The 16,008-nt window shown below is 44.9% G+C and overlaps 1 protein-coding gene across 7 annotated transcripts in view; it reads right to left on the minus strand.

Moving 5' to 3' along the window:
- The window catches only part of myh14 (myosin, heavy chain 14, non-muscle), a 40,713-nt gene that overhangs the window by 5,321 nt on the left and 19,384 nt on the right, over positions 1–16,008 (minus strand). For 4 of the 7 annotated variants that reach the window (XM_088999234.1, XM_088999236.1, XM_088999235.1 and 1 more), the window contains 30 exons: positions 15,806–15,958; positions 14,626–14,799; positions 14,377–14,550; positions 14,181–14,295; positions 13,477–13,545; positions 12,147–12,355; positions 11,090–11,211; positions 10,943–11,012; positions 10,694–10,854; positions 9,887–9,995; positions 9,185–9,316; positions 8,888–9,094; positions 8,676–8,813; positions 8,475–8,598; positions 8,214–8,385; positions 7,918–8,130; positions 7,623–7,767; positions 6,659–6,865; positions 6,483–6,587; positions 5,506–5,658; positions 5,138–5,386; positions 4,966–5,079; positions 3,720–3,818; positions 3,435–3,647; positions 2,688–2,849; positions 2,480–2,608; positions 2,322–2,410; positions 2,108–2,231; positions 1,387–1,595; positions 840–948 (listed from right to left, as the gene is read on the minus strand). In XM_088999234.1, coding sequence (XP_088855360.1) covers positions 840–948; positions 1,387–1,595; positions 2,108–2,231; positions 2,322–2,410; positions 2,480–2,608; positions 2,688–2,849; positions 3,435–3,647; positions 3,720–3,818; positions 4,966–5,079; positions 5,138–5,386; positions 5,506–5,658; positions 6,483–6,587; positions 6,659–6,865; positions 7,623–7,767; positions 7,918–8,130; positions 8,214–8,385; positions 8,475–8,598; positions 8,676–8,813; positions 8,888–9,094; positions 9,185–9,316; positions 9,887–9,995; positions 10,694–10,854; positions 10,943–11,012; positions 11,090–11,211; positions 12,147–12,355; positions 13,477–13,545; positions 14,181–14,295; positions 14,377–14,550; positions 14,626–14,799; positions 15,806–15,958 — 4,449 coding nt within the window. The remainder of the gene's footprint in view (positions 1–839; positions 949–1,386; positions 1,596–2,107; positions 2,232–2,321; positions 2,411–2,479; positions 2,609–2,687; positions 2,850–3,434; positions 3,648–3,719; positions 3,819–4,965; positions 5,080–5,137; positions 5,387–5,505; positions 5,659–6,482; positions 6,588–6,658; positions 6,866–7,622; positions 7,768–7,917; positions 8,131–8,213; positions 8,386–8,474; positions 8,599–8,675; positions 8,814–8,887; positions 9,095–9,184; positions 9,317–9,886; positions 9,996–10,693; positions 10,855–10,942; positions 11,013–11,089; positions 11,212–12,146; positions 12,356–13,476; positions 13,546–14,180; positions 14,296–14,376; positions 14,551–14,625; positions 14,800–15,805; positions 15,959–16,008) is intronic. The other 3 variants (XM_088999239.1, XM_088999238.1, XM_088999240.1) reach the window with 1 other exon arrangement.

The following is a 16,008-nucleotide window of genomic DNA, read 5'->3' on the forward strand; positions in this document are numbered from 1 at the left end:
TACACGGAATGTCTCTCTTAAAAACACAGATAGCAAGCTAGCTATCCAGGTAGTAGATAGCTAATAGATAGCCAACAGATAGCTATCTAGATAGCTAATAGATAGCCAGCTTGATAGTTAGTTATCTGATACACTGAATGCCACTATTAAATACACAGATAGCTAATAGTTGGCCAATAGATAGCTAGCTAGATTGCTAGCCACTTAGATAGGTATATAGCTTCTAGCTAGATAGCGAATTAGCTAATACACTGAATGTAACTTAAAAAAAAACCAAATAATAATAATAATACATTTCAAAACTCCTTTCAAAACTCTCAAGGTCACTTTACAGTCACAAGATAAGTTTTCTGTTCACTCAACCCGGAATTAAATAGATAGAAAGCTAGTGAGCCAGCTAGTAGATAGCTAATAGATAGCCAACAGATAGCTAGCTAGATAGCTAGCCGCCTAGATAGCACTATAGCTAATAGCTAGCCAGCGAGATAGTTAGCTAATACACTGAATATCACTATTAAACACAGATAGAAAGCAGGCTAGCCAGCTAGTAGATAGCTAATAAATAGCCAAGAGATAGCTAGCTAGATAGCTATATAGCTAATAGTTAGCTAGATAGTTAGTTCGCTAATACACTGAATACCACTATTAAATAAACAGCTAGCTAATAGATAGCCAACAGATAGCTAGCTCGGTTGCTAGCCACTTAGATAGCTATATAGCTGCTAGCTTGTTTTTTGGGAACGGACAAAAAATGAAATGTGTCGCACATATGTCGCAGATGACGACGAATGGGAAGGGATTGTCACAGTTTTTTCGGGAAGACCTGAATCGAGGCGTACCTGGTCCCTGTACTGGTCGGCGTGCCTGCGCTCGTCTTCGGCTTGCATCATCACCTCCTTCAGTTTCTTCTCCGTCTTCCTCACCAGCTTGTTGGCAATCGCACGCTCCCTAAGAGACAATCAAAAAAAAAAAAACGCTTTTCATTTGAATGGAACTGGTATTGGTGATCAATTTCATCGTTGTCCGTTCACATTTTTGTTTACGGTGTATAAGGTGCATGTGGTTTGGAAAACGGGTTACTTAGCTATCTATTAGCTGTCTATTAGCTAGCTAGCTTTCTACCTGAGTTACTTCCGGGTTGAGTGAAGGCCGAGCTAGCTATCTGTTAGCGATCTATTAGCTAGCTAGATTTCCATCCAAGTTACTTAGCTATCCATTAGCTAGCTAGCTTTCTACCTGAGTTGCTTCCGAGTTGAGTGAAGGCCGAGCTAGCTATCTGTTAGCTAGCTAGCTTTCTATCAGAGTTACTTACCTATCTATTAACTGTCTATTAGCTAGGTAGCTTTCTTGTAAGAAGGAAAAAACGAAGTGTTTCGGGTTTCTCACTGTCGTTCCTGTTCCAGCTGCTCCTCCATCGATTCGATCTTGGTCTCCAAAGCGGCGACGCTGAGTCGATGTTTGCCCCTGACGGTTCCTTCCAGTTCCTCCAGTCGCAACTTCATGTCCTTGTTGTGGCGTTCCAGCTGCTCCCGAGCCGCCTCGGCCTTCTGGGCCAGGGTCCTCTCGCCCTGCAGCTGGACCGTCAGCGTTTCCACCTGAAATCAAGGAAGTAAGAGCTTTTAATAATAATACAGTTCATTTCTAAGCGCCTTTCAAAACTCTCAAGGTCACTTTACAGTCACTGCATCAGTTTTTCTGTGGGTGGGCAGCGGCAGCCACACGCGCCAGCGTTCACGCAACCCGGAAGTAACTCAAATAGATAGAAAGCTAGCAAGCTAATATATTGCTAGGTAGCCAGCTACATAGCTAATTGATAGCTAGCCAGATAGATAGCTAGACACCTAGTCAGATAGCTATCTAGACAATTAGCGAGATAGCTGGATAAATAAAAAGTGAAGAGCGGAAACAACTAAGAATATTAGCTATCTATCTATACGCTGCCTATTAGCTATCTATTCGCTATCTATTTGCTAGCTATTAGCTATCTATTCGCTAACTAGCTAGCTTGTTATCTATTTGAGTTACATCCGGGTTGAGTGAACGCTGGCGCGTGTGCCTGCCGCTGCTCACCCACAGAAAGAACCCGCCATGGGCGAAAGTCGCGCACCTGCAAGGCCATCTTCCTTTGTCGCTCCGACAGGAGCTCGGCGTTGGTCTGTTCCTCCTCCAGTTCCTCCTCCAGTTGTCCGACTCGCATCTCTAAGCGACGTTTCTCTTCAAACAGCGCCGACCTGAACAGAAGCGCCCGGCGTGAGCAAACGAGGCGGTTCGGGGGACCGAGGCGGTTCAGGGGGGGGGGGGGGGGGGGGGGGGACACGGACTTCCCGGAGCTGTTGTTGACCATGTCGTCGGCCATTTCGTCTCTCTCTTGCTGAGCCTGCCTTCTCTGACGGTCGGATACGGACAGTTCCTGCGCAAAAAAGCCACGCCATCAGTCAGAGGAACATGCTAACGTCTGCGCGACGGTCGTTTTCCAAACCTCTGTGAGCTGCAGGACTTCGGCCTCCAACGTTTGGATCTTCTTATCGTTGTCTTTGGACTGCGCGATGACCTCGTCTCGCGTGATCTTGGACTCGTCCAGTTCTCGGAGAGCTTCTTTGAGTTGACTCTGGAGACCAAGAGATGTTTGGTACCTGGTACGTGTTGACGCCGTGGAAGGTCCGTGGGGGGTGTTGTACGTTAGCTACCTGCAGCTTGCGTAGATGCTTGATGGCTTCCTCTTTGCTTCGGCTGGTCGTCTCCGCCTGAGCCTCCGAGTCCTGCAGTTCGGCTTCCAGTTGCTTCTTGGTGAGCACGGCCTGAGAGCGTTGGCTGCGTTCCTCTTCCAGCTGGATCTCCAGTTCCCTCACCTGGCAACACGGGGTAGGGTGGAGCAGGTTTCAAAGCAGCGAGCAGGGGACAGTGTGAGTGAGGGTATTATCGTCGAGAAAGCACGGCAACTTCACTCGGATGTCATCAAGAGGCAACTACATCAATGACCATCACAAAGGTCAATAAAACAACTTTCTTATACAGTACAGTTTATTTCTTTCATTATAATACAAAAGTACATTTATTATAATTACAATAATGTATATTTTGTGTAGTTTAAAGGCTTATTTCGTCGAACATTACGTTTTATGGCGACCTGGGAACGGATTATTCTCATTTTAATGGTTTCTTATGGGAAATAAATGTTTGGAAGACAAACTTTACACGCCAACTAAGTTCGTAAACTGAGATATCAGTGTATTTGAGCAAATTGTATCCAATAAAATCAGCAGGAACGACATCTCAAACAAAGAAGTCATCAGAACAAAAAGGTCCAAAGTAGCAAACAAAACCATAAGTGAAATATGACAAGATGAAACAAACCTGTCAGGGTGTAACAAACAATGTCCAGAGCGGAGGACACCCCCCACCCCACCCCGCCGCCCGTCTCGCCCGGTTTTTACCTGCTTGCTCAGGGTCCTCCTCTTCTCCTCGCCCTTCTCCTCGCTGCTACTAATCTCCCTCTCGAATTGCGCCTTGAGCGCCTGCAGGGTGACCTCCAACCTCAGCCTGGAGTTCTCCGCCTCCGTCAGTTCCTCCTCCAGATCTTGCGTCTGCGTACGGAGGCTTTCGGCTTCCGCCTCCAGGGCCCTCCTGGTCCTCTCCAGTTCGTGGACCTGCTCCAGAGGACTTTTGGGTTGAGGATTCGGTCTGGAAAAAAAAGCCAAAGCGGGACGCTGGAGGCTTACGTTCTTGCCGACGTCATCCTGGAGGTTGACGAGTTGTTCCATTTCCAGGCGGAGTTGTTTGTTGGATCGCTCGAGCTCTTCCCGCTGGTCCTGAGCCTCCTACGAGTGGACAAATAGGGACTTTTTAGAAAAACAAGTCCAAGATGGCGCCCAAGTAGGCAAATAATAATCGTAATCATCATACATTTCATTTCTAAGCACCTTTCAAAACTCTCAAGGTTACTTTACACTCACAGGATTATTCTGTGGGTGAGCAGCGGCAGCCACACACGCCAGCGTTCACTCAACCCGGAAGTAACTCAAATAGAGAAAAAGCTAGCAAGCTAGCTAATCGATAGCTAATAGCTCGCTAGAAAGATAGCTAGCCAGCCAGCCAGCTAGCTAGATAGATATATAGCCAATAGATAGCTAGCTAGATAGCCGGCCAGGGAGCTGGATAGCAAATAGATACCAAATAGCTAGCTAGTGAGATAGCTGGCTAAAAAGCTAGATAGATAGATAAATAAATCAGGAACTTTTATCTATCTAGCTAGCTCTCTATTTGCTATCTAGCTGGCTATCTATCTAACTAGCTGTTAGCTATCTTTCTATCTATTTGAGTTACTTTGGGGTTGAGTGAACGCTGGCACGTGTGACTGCCGCTGCTACCCAGAGAAAAACGTATCTTGTGACTGTAATGTGACCTTGAGTTTTGAAAGGCGCTAATAAATGAAATGTATTATTATTATTATTATTATTATTATTCATTTCATTTGTAAGCGCCTTTCAAAACTCTCAAGGTCACTTTACAGTCACTGGATCAGTTTTTCTGTGGGTGAGCAGCGGCAGCCACACGCACCAGCGTTTACGCAACCCGGAATAACTCAAATAAATGAAAAGCTAGCTAGCTAGCCATTAGATAGCTAATAGATAGCCAGCCAGCCAGCTAGTTAGCTAACAGATAGCAATAAATAGCCAGCTAGCTATTAGATAGCCAACAGATAGCCAGCCAGCTACTTAGCTAGCAAATACATAGCTAATAGCTAGCTAGATAGATACCTAGCCAGCTATATAGCAAATAGAGCGCTAGCTAGCTCGATAGCTAGCTAGCCATATAGTCACGCACATACCCGAGTAAGCTCCTGGATCCGACTTGTACACCAAAGTTTTACTTCGAAGGGGAGGGAATGACATTTATTTGAGGGGGGGGGGGGCTTAGCTATGATGCTAATTACGGTGTGGGGGGCGACAAAGAAGATTGACGTACCTGTAGCGCCCTGGACAATGCAAGGTAGCGCGTCTCCTTGTCTCTACTGTCCGCTTCCGCTCGGTCCTTCTCCTCAGCTAGACGATTGCTGACCGCCTTCTCCTCGGCCAGACACTGCGAGAGAGGGGAGTTAGCGCGGGGGTATCGGGGCAAGCGACGACGCAATGACAACCTGGTCGAACTTCTTCTGCCTCTTCTCCAGCGCCGTGCAGTTCTGCCTCTCGCGTTGCAACGCCAAGGTCATGTCTTCGATCTCCTCCCTGAGGCGCTCGCGTTGCCTTTCTACGCGTTCTTTCTCCTCCTCTCGCTGTTTCTCCCTCTGGGTGGTGGCGTCCAGTTCTCTCTGCAGCTTCCTGCGGGTCTCCTCGCCGCTCTCCACCGCCGTGTTCACCTCCTCCGACTGCTTGCGCATCTCGGAGAGCTGGCCAACGGTTGGCACGAGAAACGGAGTTACCCGAGGAGTGCACCAGGGGTCAATTCGAGTCCCACTGCCTTTAAAAAAAAAACATAATAGGAGGAGGGGGGTGGGGAGGGTCCTACCTGCTGAGTTTGAGTCTGAATCTGGCGGGTCATCTCCCTGGATTTGACCTCTTCCTCCTCCAGCCTCTCCGTCAGACCGTTCCTCTCGTCCTCCAGCGCTCGCACCCTGGTGGCCAGGGACAACTTTTGGCGAGTCTCCTCCTGCAGCAGTTCCTGGAGAGTGGAGAGGAGAAACCATTGGCCAAGGGCGCTGGAGGGTCCCTCCCAATAGAAGTCATAATAATAATAATCCATTTCATTTCTAAGCGCCTTTCAAAACTCTCAAGGTCACTTTACAGTCACAGGATAAGCTTTTCTGTGGGTGAGTAGCGGCAGCCACACGCGCCAGTGATCACTTAACCCGGAAGTAACTCAAATAGATAGAAAGCTAGATGGCTAATAGATACAGTCATAATAATATGTTTCATTTATAAGCACCTTTCAAAACTCTCAAGGTCACGTTACAGTCACAGGATACAGTCGCTAATAGATAGCTACCTAGCCAGCTAGATAGCTAGCCAGCTAAACAATAGCTAGCTAGATAGTTAGTGAGCCAATTAGACAGCTAATAGATATATAATAATAATAGTAATACTAATAATAACAACAATGGGTTAGGGTTACATTTCATTACAATACATGTCATTCAATAACAATATTAATATTAACATCAATAATAAAAAAATTAATAATACATTTCATGTATAAGTGTATATCAAAAAGAAGTTATCATATCTCAAAGTTTCATGCCGTTGTGTGCTTAGTTGGAAGAACGCAAGGCCCACAATGGAAGCACAGAAAAATCTGGGGTGAATCTGAAATGATGAGATACAGCTAGCTAGCTATTTGCTATCCAGCTGGCTGGCCGGCTATTTACCAATTAAGTTCTGAAGCTGAGGTATCCCCGTACTCTCAATAGATAGCTTGGCAGAGGGCGGCAGTAAAAGACAATCTTTTTGCGTTTGAGCCTTTGTTGTGTGTGTCCGTGAGCGTGTTACCTGGGCGTCATGAAGCTGGCCCTCCAGATTGTTGACTTCTTTGGACAGACGAAGGGATTTGCTGTCAAAGGTGGACAAGTTGCTGGACAGCGACTCAATTTCATTCTGGAACGAGAAAGGGAGGTTTCGGGCGAGTTTGCGGGTCCAACGCCCGGCGTCGGTCCCTTGGGTCTTACCTGCAGCTTGTGGACGCGCTCCTCCCTTTCCTCCCTCTCCTGATCGGCTTGGGTGAGGCGCACGGTGAGTTCCTGCAGTTGACTTTCGGCCCTCTTGCGTCCTCGGTCGCTTTCGGTGCGGCTGGCCTGGAGGCTCTTCAGCTCGGCGCTCAAACTTTGCTTCTCTTCTTCCAGGACCATCTTGGTCTTCTCCAGCGATTGGCGAGCCTGAGTGAGTGGGTGGGGAAGGGGGCGGGGTCAATGTGACCAATCATGGGGGGAGGTGGGAGGTCATCTTTGACAGTATCGGGGGCGCTTTTGTTTTTCGCGGCCATTTTTTTTCCTCAAATGTCAACGTTCAAAAAAAAAAAAAGGACTCATCCCTTGCTACCTAGCGGTTCGATTAGCATGGCCCTTGATGCATCACGGATTTTTATTAAACCTAAAAAAGTTGCAAACGTAAGTATCAAAGATATACTCCAGATATAAGAATATACGCAACCTTGTCTATTCTACAAACATTTGAAGGGGGCGCAGTACCGCATTTGGTCGCCAGGGGCGCTGCCTCCAGTAATTTCAATGCGCAGGCCATTCTCCCATTCAGTCTATGTAGGTGCAGTACCGGCTTTGGCCATCAAGAGGGCGCTCGCCCCTATTCATTTCAATTGACAGGTCACTTCCCCATTTATTTCTGTGGAGGCGCTACCAGGTCCTGCAGTACCACCTTTGGCCGCCAAGGGTAATTTTCCCCCATTCATTTCAATGGCCAGGCTACTTTCCCATTTATTTCTATGAAAGCGCTACCAAGGACTGCAGTACCGGCTTTGGCCGTCAGGGGCGCTCTCCTCCATTCATTTCAATGGCCTGGCCATTTTCCCGTTCATTTCTATGGAGGCGCTACCAGGTCCTGCAGTACCGCCTTTGGCCGCCAGGGTTTGAACCCCTCCAACGAGTCATCCACCCCCATTTCGTTTCTCGTCCTCACCCTCTTGCTGTTGTCCAGCTGCTCCTGCAGATTGTCGATGGCGGCGCTGTGCTTGACTCGGAGCTCCGACAGTTGCCCCTCGTGGCGCCGCGTCTCGTCTTCCACGCAACGCTGGAGGTCGTTTAACTCCACCTCCCGACGGGTTCTGAGGGACGAAGAGATGGAAGATACCAAGATAGTCCCGACCCGATCTCATTCCGACCCGGATCGGGGTTGCCATTTTCTCCTCGAAAAAAAACGTCAACGACGGAGAAGGTCTGCATGGTTTCACGACATCAATTCGTCCAAAGCAAACCTGAGTTCCTGCTGGGCGGCGGTGGTGTCCAGGGTGTCCTCCAGTTCGGTCCGCAAAGCCTCCAGTTCCTCGCTGAGGTCTCGCCTCTGTTTCTCGGCCCGTTCCCGCATGCCTCGCTCGTTCTCCACTTCCTCTTTCAGTTCCGACACCTGCGACATGGCTTCCCTCAAGGACCTCTGGGCTTCCGAGCGCCGCGCCGCCTCCTCCTCAAAACTTTTTTTTTTTCCGTTTTAAAAGAAAGAAATTAGGCCACGGCGACTCTCCGTCCAAGTTTCAGCGACTGGGTCGGTCCGTACCGGCTCTGCAGGCTGGTGATTTCTTTTTCCTTCTGGGACAGGTTCCCCTTGAGTTCTCCAGACACCAGGCCCAGGTCAGACAGTTGCTCCTGCGCCTCGATGGCTTCTGTCTCCATTCGCCTCTTCCACTTTTCCACCTCCAGGCGTCCTTGCTCCTCACGCTTGAGGCGATCTGGACCAAACACCAGATGGATTGATTGATTGAAAGGTAGATCACGGGGTCTTCTTCGGCGACCCTAAGACCAGCGGCGCTCTTTTCACCTTCTAGGTCGGCGATGACGGCCTCCTGTTTGTTCTTGAGCTTATTCAGACTCTTGCTCTTCTCTTCTTCCTCCGTCAGGTGGTCAGTGACCTCGGTCAGACGTTCCTCCAGCAGTCTCTTCTCCTGCTCGACACGATTTGAAGGCATTGAGGATGAGGCGAGAAGAGCGGGACGACGGCTCTCGTTTGCACGACGCCAACCTTGCCCAGGCGATCCCGTTGCTCCGCCGCAGTCAGGAGGTCAGTCTCCATACTCTTGACTTTGGTCTCCAGGGAGACCTTCTCCAGTAGGAGGCGCTGCCTGGCGCTTTCTTCCTCTTCCAGCTGCTCCTCCAGATCCTAAGAGGAGATCCAGCATTCATGGAAACCTGCGACCAGATCCGAAGAACCCACATGAGGAACGTCTTCCGTACCTGAATATTCTGCTGCATTTTCTTCTTGTCGTTGCTCATCTGCAGACCCCTTTCCTCCTCCTCCTCCAGTCGGCTCTCCAGCTCTGTGAGAACGTCCTCCAGCTCCTGCTTGCGACTGGCCAGCCTGGACCGCATCTCCTCGGCCTCCGCGAAAAGCTCGGCCTCTGCCTGCAGCTGGTCGGCCAGCACCGCCTTCTCCTCGATCAGCTAGCGGGTGACGAAGCGGTTTCGGTTCAATGGACCAGCGAGATCCGCGACAAGATACCTGATCACCAAGACAAGGAAGCTCTTGCTCACCACCGTGTGCTTCTTGTCCAGGTCGGTAAAGTCCTGCTCCACTTGGGCAAGTCGGTCCTTGGCCTTGAGCAGCTCCGATTCTCGGATCTGGATTTCCTCATCCTGCCGGGTCACTTGTAGCAGCGGTTTCACCTGCCGAGGGAACGGAAAGACTTGTGACACATTTCCAGATCTGGTCCCGGAGCTCAGTCATCCCCAACCTCCGGGCCGTGGACAGATACTGGTCCGTTATGAATTTGGGGAGGCTATTAGTGAGCTAGCTCACTAGCTAGCTAACTCGATAGATGAGCATGGACGTTTCCAAGTTTGATATACTTTGGCGGGCCGAATAAAATGATGCGGCGGGCCAGATTTGGCCCCCGAGCCTTGACTTTGACACCTATGACGTAAGGGGGTGCCTAGTTTGCTCGCTCGGTTGCTAGCTGGCAACCGAGCAACCACTCGATAACAAATCACGTCTGCACTCAAAAACAGTGGGTGCGGAAAAACAGTCCGCCAACCACCGTGGCGCTGTTGGACCGTGTGGTTTGGTGTTCTTCCGCCAAAAACTAGTTTGTCTTCCAAGACTATGCTTGCGATCTTAATGTCCGTGAGCTAAAGCGTTTGTAAATCCAATGCCTTGTTACAGCATCACCCCCCACAACGACGCAATTGGGGGCAAATGACGAATTAAAAGGTGCTAATGTGACTAGCCGCTCGTACCTTAGTGAACAGGCGCCACCATTGCCAGTTCTTGAGGATGAGATAAGCGTGACAGTTCCTCTGCATCACCCTCAGAGCGCTCAGCTGCTGCTGTTTCTTCATGAAGGCTCTAAAGAGGAAAGCAAGAGAAATCAGCTATTTTATTATGGGTGTTCAGAAAAGCACTTGTAAATTAAATTATTATTATTATTATTATTATCATCATGATGATTATCATCACCATTATCATTATTATTATCATGACTATTATTTTTATTATGATCATGATGGTGATGATGATCACCATGATCATCATCATGATCATGGTCATGATCATCATCATCAAGATCATCATGATGATCATGATGATGATGATCATCATCATGATCATCATGATGATCTTGATGATCATCATGATGATCTTGATGATCATCATCATCATGATCATGATGATCTTGATGATCATCATCATGATCTTGATGATCATGATGATCATCATGATGATCATCATGATCATCATCATCGTCATGACCATCATCATCATGATAATGATGATCTTGATCCAACATATAGCCATCCAGCCAGCTAGCTAGCTAATAGATAGCTGTCCAGATAGATAGCAAATAGAGAGCTAGCTAGCTAGATACATAGCTAGTCAGCTACGTAGATAGCAAATAGCTAGCTCGATAGATAGCTAGCCATATAGTCACGCACTGCCTCTCGTGTGTTTAGTTTAGTTGAGTATTTCTTAGCTGTACGAGCGAGCTTCGACTACGATGAGCACAACCGGAACGTGGGCCAAGTGCGACTTTTCCCGCCCGGACTTACTTGCGCGCGAGGTAACCCCTGGCGGCGCTTTGGAAGCGGATGATGGTGTCGGTGATTTTTAAATCTCGCTCCTCCTCCAAGTGAGCCAAAACGCCGGCTCGGAAGAACACTTTGCTTTGGCCCACGCGGAACAGGTTGGGATCCAGCTCCAAGGCTTTGATCTGATCAAGGACAGAACCGCATTCCAATCGGTGCAAATGTGACCTGGCTGGCCCACAAACGGACGGACGGACGGACGGACGGACTCACCATGAGTTCCGACGCCTGTTTTCCGTCCATGAAGGTGCGAGGAATGGCGTTGGGGGTTAGAATTTCGTATCTGCGGGACACATTTCAGTGAGCGGGCGACCAAGCGGGCGTGAAAAGCAACAGAATAAATAGAAAACAAACGCTCGCCTCTGTCGGAACTCCTGGAAGGGGATGCGGTTCGGGAAGCCTTGGCGGCAGATGCGGATGCCTTCCAGGACCCCGTTGCACCTCAGCTGGTCCAAAACTAAGTGCGGGGTCAGTTTGCCGGCCTAAAAATTAACATGAAATAAAAAAAGAAAATAAATACACAAAGCAAGCTCAGAATTGCAGAAAGAAATAAAAATAATAATAATAATAATTACAAGAAAGTCTATTAGTCACACAAAGGTGACATTTGAAGTGTCCATTTTTCAAATTATGATTCTTTTTATATAATTGTGAACTCAGAGTTGGAGAAAATATAATAATAATAATAATTATTATTATTATTTAAGAGAATTATAATATAATTATAGTATAATAATAATAATAATAACAATAATAATAATAAATACAAGAAAGTCTTTAGTCGTCCCACAATAAAATTTACAGTGTCTATTTTTCAAATTATGATTAAAAAAATTTAAATGCAGAATCGGAGAAAATAATAATAATAATAATAATAATAATAATAATAATAATAATAATAATAATAATAATAACAATAATAATAATAATAAATACAAGAAAGTCTTTAGTAGGCCCACAATGGAGAAATTTGTCCATTTTTCAAATTATGATAAAAAAAATTGTAAACCCAGGATTGGAGAAAAAAATAATAATAAAAATAATAACAGTAACAATAACAATAATAATAATAATAATAATAATAATACAAGAAAGTCTTTAGTAGTCCTATAATGGAGACATTTGCAGTGTTAATTTTTCAAAATATTATTAAAAAAAATAATTGTAAACTCAGAATTGGAGAAAATAAAATAATAATAATAATAAATACAAGAAAGTCTTCAGTAGTCGCATAATGAGGAAATTTGCAGTGATAATGAATGTAGAGATTTTTACTCTAGTTTAAAAAAAAAAAACGCTGTAAAGATGAATGGATGATCACCTTTTTTTCTGAATTATAAAATATTCATCTTTAACACGAAATGTGTGCAATAGCTCATGAAGGAAGAACCCCCCCCCCCCCCCCCATGCGTCTCACCCTCTTCTCATGGTTGGGAATGATACATCGCAGGAAGTTGGGGTTGGTGTTCCTCAGGGTGGTCATGAGCTTGGCCAGCGACTCTTTGTAGAGTTGTCCCACCGTCCGGAACATCCCCTTCTTGGTCTTGAGTCCCGACGCGCCAAACGCAACCTGACCGCTGCTCTCGCTGGAGGACGACACCTGGTCCAGACCGATGATGCGGTCCACTTGGAGGGAGAGAGAGGGGAGGCGTTAAGGCATTTCCAATACCAATCTTCAAGCTCAATAAACAAACAAATTAACAAACATACAAACAAAAAGGAAAAAAATAGATCTACATAACAAATAAATACCCATAAATGACTAGAAACAAACAAAGAAAAATAAAATAATCTAAAAATAAATACAAATATAAATAAAAAACAACTACAAACGCAACAAAAAATAAAATTAAATTAAATAAAAATACATAAATACAAAGAAACAAAGTAATGCACAAACATGAACACAAATAAACAAATAAAAATAAAATAATTACAATAAATAAAAAGAAATACAAACAAACATGAATCCAAACAAATAAAAATACATGAAATTAAATCAAAGAATAAATAAATACAAAGAAACACAGAAAAATGACTACCAATAAACCAACAGATAAAAGTAACAATTAAAATTATAGATAAAATAAATAAATACAAACAAACACAAATCCAAACACAAATAATAATAATAAATAAAAGAATAAATAAATAAAAAAAAAACATAAAAATGGATACAAATAAACAAATTGAAGAAATATATTTTTCAAATTATAAAAACACAAACAACAAACACAAATACAAACACACACAAACAAACAAAATACATAAAAAATAAGTAAATACAAAAACTAACACAAAAATGAATACAAATAAATATATAATCAAATAATAATAAAATTTAAAAAATAGATAAAATGAAATAGAAATACAAACAAACACGCAAATAAACACAAATATACACAAACACGAATAAAAATAAATAAAAAATAAGTAAATACAAAGAAACATGCTATTTGCCTCTCATTCGTTTGCTAAGTATTGAATGTTGGCGCGTGTGGCTGCCGCTGCTCACCCACAGAAAAACTGATCCTGTGACTGTAAAGTGACCTTGAGAGTTTTGAAAGGCGCTTAGAAATGAAATGTATTATTATTATTATTATTATTCCAAAATGCGGGATGTTTGTTGTTTTGGCGTGAGCATGCGGCTACCATCACCCCAGTCCAAAAATAAATATTCTGAAACAACACAATCTCAAGTGGGATGGGGGGCGGGGAGATCCATGCAACGGTGCAGAGGAACCTACTGTCCGAGCCATTTGCCTGCAGCGTGGCGTAGGAATCAAAGAAGTAGACGCGGGGTAGAGTTTGAATATCTGAGGTGGGGTATCAAGGAGGGGCGGGGCAAGAATCGGGAAAAGATTTGAGCCAATGCAGCGGAGAGAATGTGACGGAAGAGAAACAAATGTAAATATGATGCCAGATAAAAACAAAAGGAGAGAAAGAAAGAAGTCAGGTTAGCATCGCTTGGTCGCTTGGACAGACGCTCCCCAACTTATGAACAAATTCACCTTACGAATGGTTGTTCCTAAGTTGAATTTGTTCGTTTGTTGAATTTGTTAGCTATATGCGGTGGAATCTTTGTCAAATACGCTCAGTAGAAGTCATTTGAAGCCATTTTACTAATTATGGACACAACTTGTCCGGAGACGTCGGTTGTCCTTTATGGCTTATATAAATATGTTTAAGGCTTATATAAGTAGGTTTAAGATTTATATAAGTATGTTTAAAGCTTGGAAAAGTAACCTGTATTGGTTTGTACTGAAAAATAAACATTGAATAAAATAGATGCTCTATAAAGATATGGACATGTACAATTGGAGAGAATACTGCATATTTGTTCGTAACTCGAATGTTCGTAAGTAGGGGAGCGTCTGTACTCGACGGATTGAAGGTGTCGCCGATCGGTTGTAAATATCTGAGGATGTAAAGAGTGACGCATTAGTCTCACCTTCCTTCCACAACTCGGAGACAAAATGATCGGACGACTGGTGGAGGAGCGACGCCACGTTGTCGTTCAGGGGGTCCATGTTCTTCACCAGCCAATCGTTGGCCTTGTAGTCAACCTGAGGGCAAACCAGGAAGTCAACAAAAACACGGCGCCGTCCGCCATTTTTTGTTTTTAATTTTTTTAAATCGACGCCCACCTTTCCGGCGTAGTGGATGATGGAAAAATCGGCCTCGCCTCGCGGCTGCTTGGATTTAAAGAATTTGGGGTGATTGCCTTGCTGACCGCTCACTTTTTCCACAAACGACTGATCGGTCGCTCGGGGAAACCAGCACTCTTCGTCCAACAGAGCCAAAACGCCCGGCGGTTGGGCCTAGGCAAAAACAACAAAAAATGAAAATCACAACACCCGGAAATCCCGGCGACCAGTCATTGTTGTCGAACTGACCGGTCGCTCGATGAGATCGATGCACGGTTGCAAGTCCAGGCCAAAGTCGATAAAGTTCCACTCGATGCCTTCTCGCTGGTATTCTTCTTGCTCCAGGATGAACATGGTGTGGTTGAAAAGTTGCTGCAACTTCTCGTTGGTGTAGTTGATGCACAGTTGCTCGAAGGAGTTTAGCTGCGTGGGGGAAGGGGAGAAGATTTCAAACGTCAAACTGATTTGACTACATTCTAAAATGGATGACCCTGATTTGACTAAATCCAAAAATGGATGACCCTGATTTGACTACATTCTAAAATGGATGACCCTGATTTGACTACATTCTAAAATGGACGACCCTGATTTGACTAAAATATAAAATGCATGACCCTGATTTGACTAAATTCTAAAATGCATGACCCTGATTTGACTACATTCTAAAATGGATGACCCTGATTTGACTACATTCTAAAATGGACGACCCTGATTTGACTAAAATCTAAAATGCATGACCCTGATTTGACTAAATTCTAAAATGGACGACCCTGATTTGACTAAAATCTAAAATGGATGACCCTGTTTTGACTAAATTCTAAAATGCATGACCCTGATTTGACTAAATCCAAAAATGGATGACCCTGATTTGACTACATTCTAAAATGGATGACCCTGATTTGACTAAATTCTAAAATGCATGACCCTGATTTGACTAAATTCTTTAATGGATGACCCTGATTTGACTAAATTCTAAAATTTATGACCCCAATTTGACTAGATTGCTCAAGTATAAAAAAAAATGAAAAAAATGACACTTTACACAGGATATTTTTTTCTGTGGGTGAGCAGCGACAGCCACACGCGCCAGCGTTCACTCAACCCAGAAGTAACAAACTAAAAAAACAAAAAAATCATTGGAGCATATTTGTAAATTGCAAAGGAAAAAATATTTGAGTGAAGTACAATAATGAGGCAATCAGAGCCAGGGATAGAACATTAGATTGGTTTCAAGGAGTCATCTACTGCTCCCCAAACATTATGTGGCAGTGAATGAGTTTCCAAAATGATGTCATAAGTGGCGCAGTTCATGTAGCAACATGCGCTAATATGCGCTAATCGGAATAGACTGTCCTCCAACAGTCCAAAATGGCCAAGATATTGGACAAATACTGTGTTAGGAGGTAGAAAAAAAAACGGAAGATCTCACCAGGAAGATCTCAAACCCGGCGATGTCCAGGATGCCGATGAAGGAGGCTCCTTGTCTCTGGCGGCGGTCCAGCGCTCGGTTGATTCTGTACACCAACCACCTGAACAAACGCTCGTAGGTCGCCTTGGCCAAGGCCTCCACCGCAAAGTCAGCCTGGAGACGACAAACGCTGATCAAGATCCGGTACTCGGTTCTTTCTCCGG

This window comes from Hippocampus bargibanti, linkage group LG06 (genome assembly GCF_051943395.1).
Source record: "Hippocampus bargibanti isolate YZ-2025 linkage group LG06, ASM5194339v1, whole genome shotgun sequence".
Lineage (NCBI taxonomy): Eukaryota > Metazoa > Chordata > Actinopteri > Syngnathiformes > Syngnathidae > Hippocampus > Hippocampus bargibanti.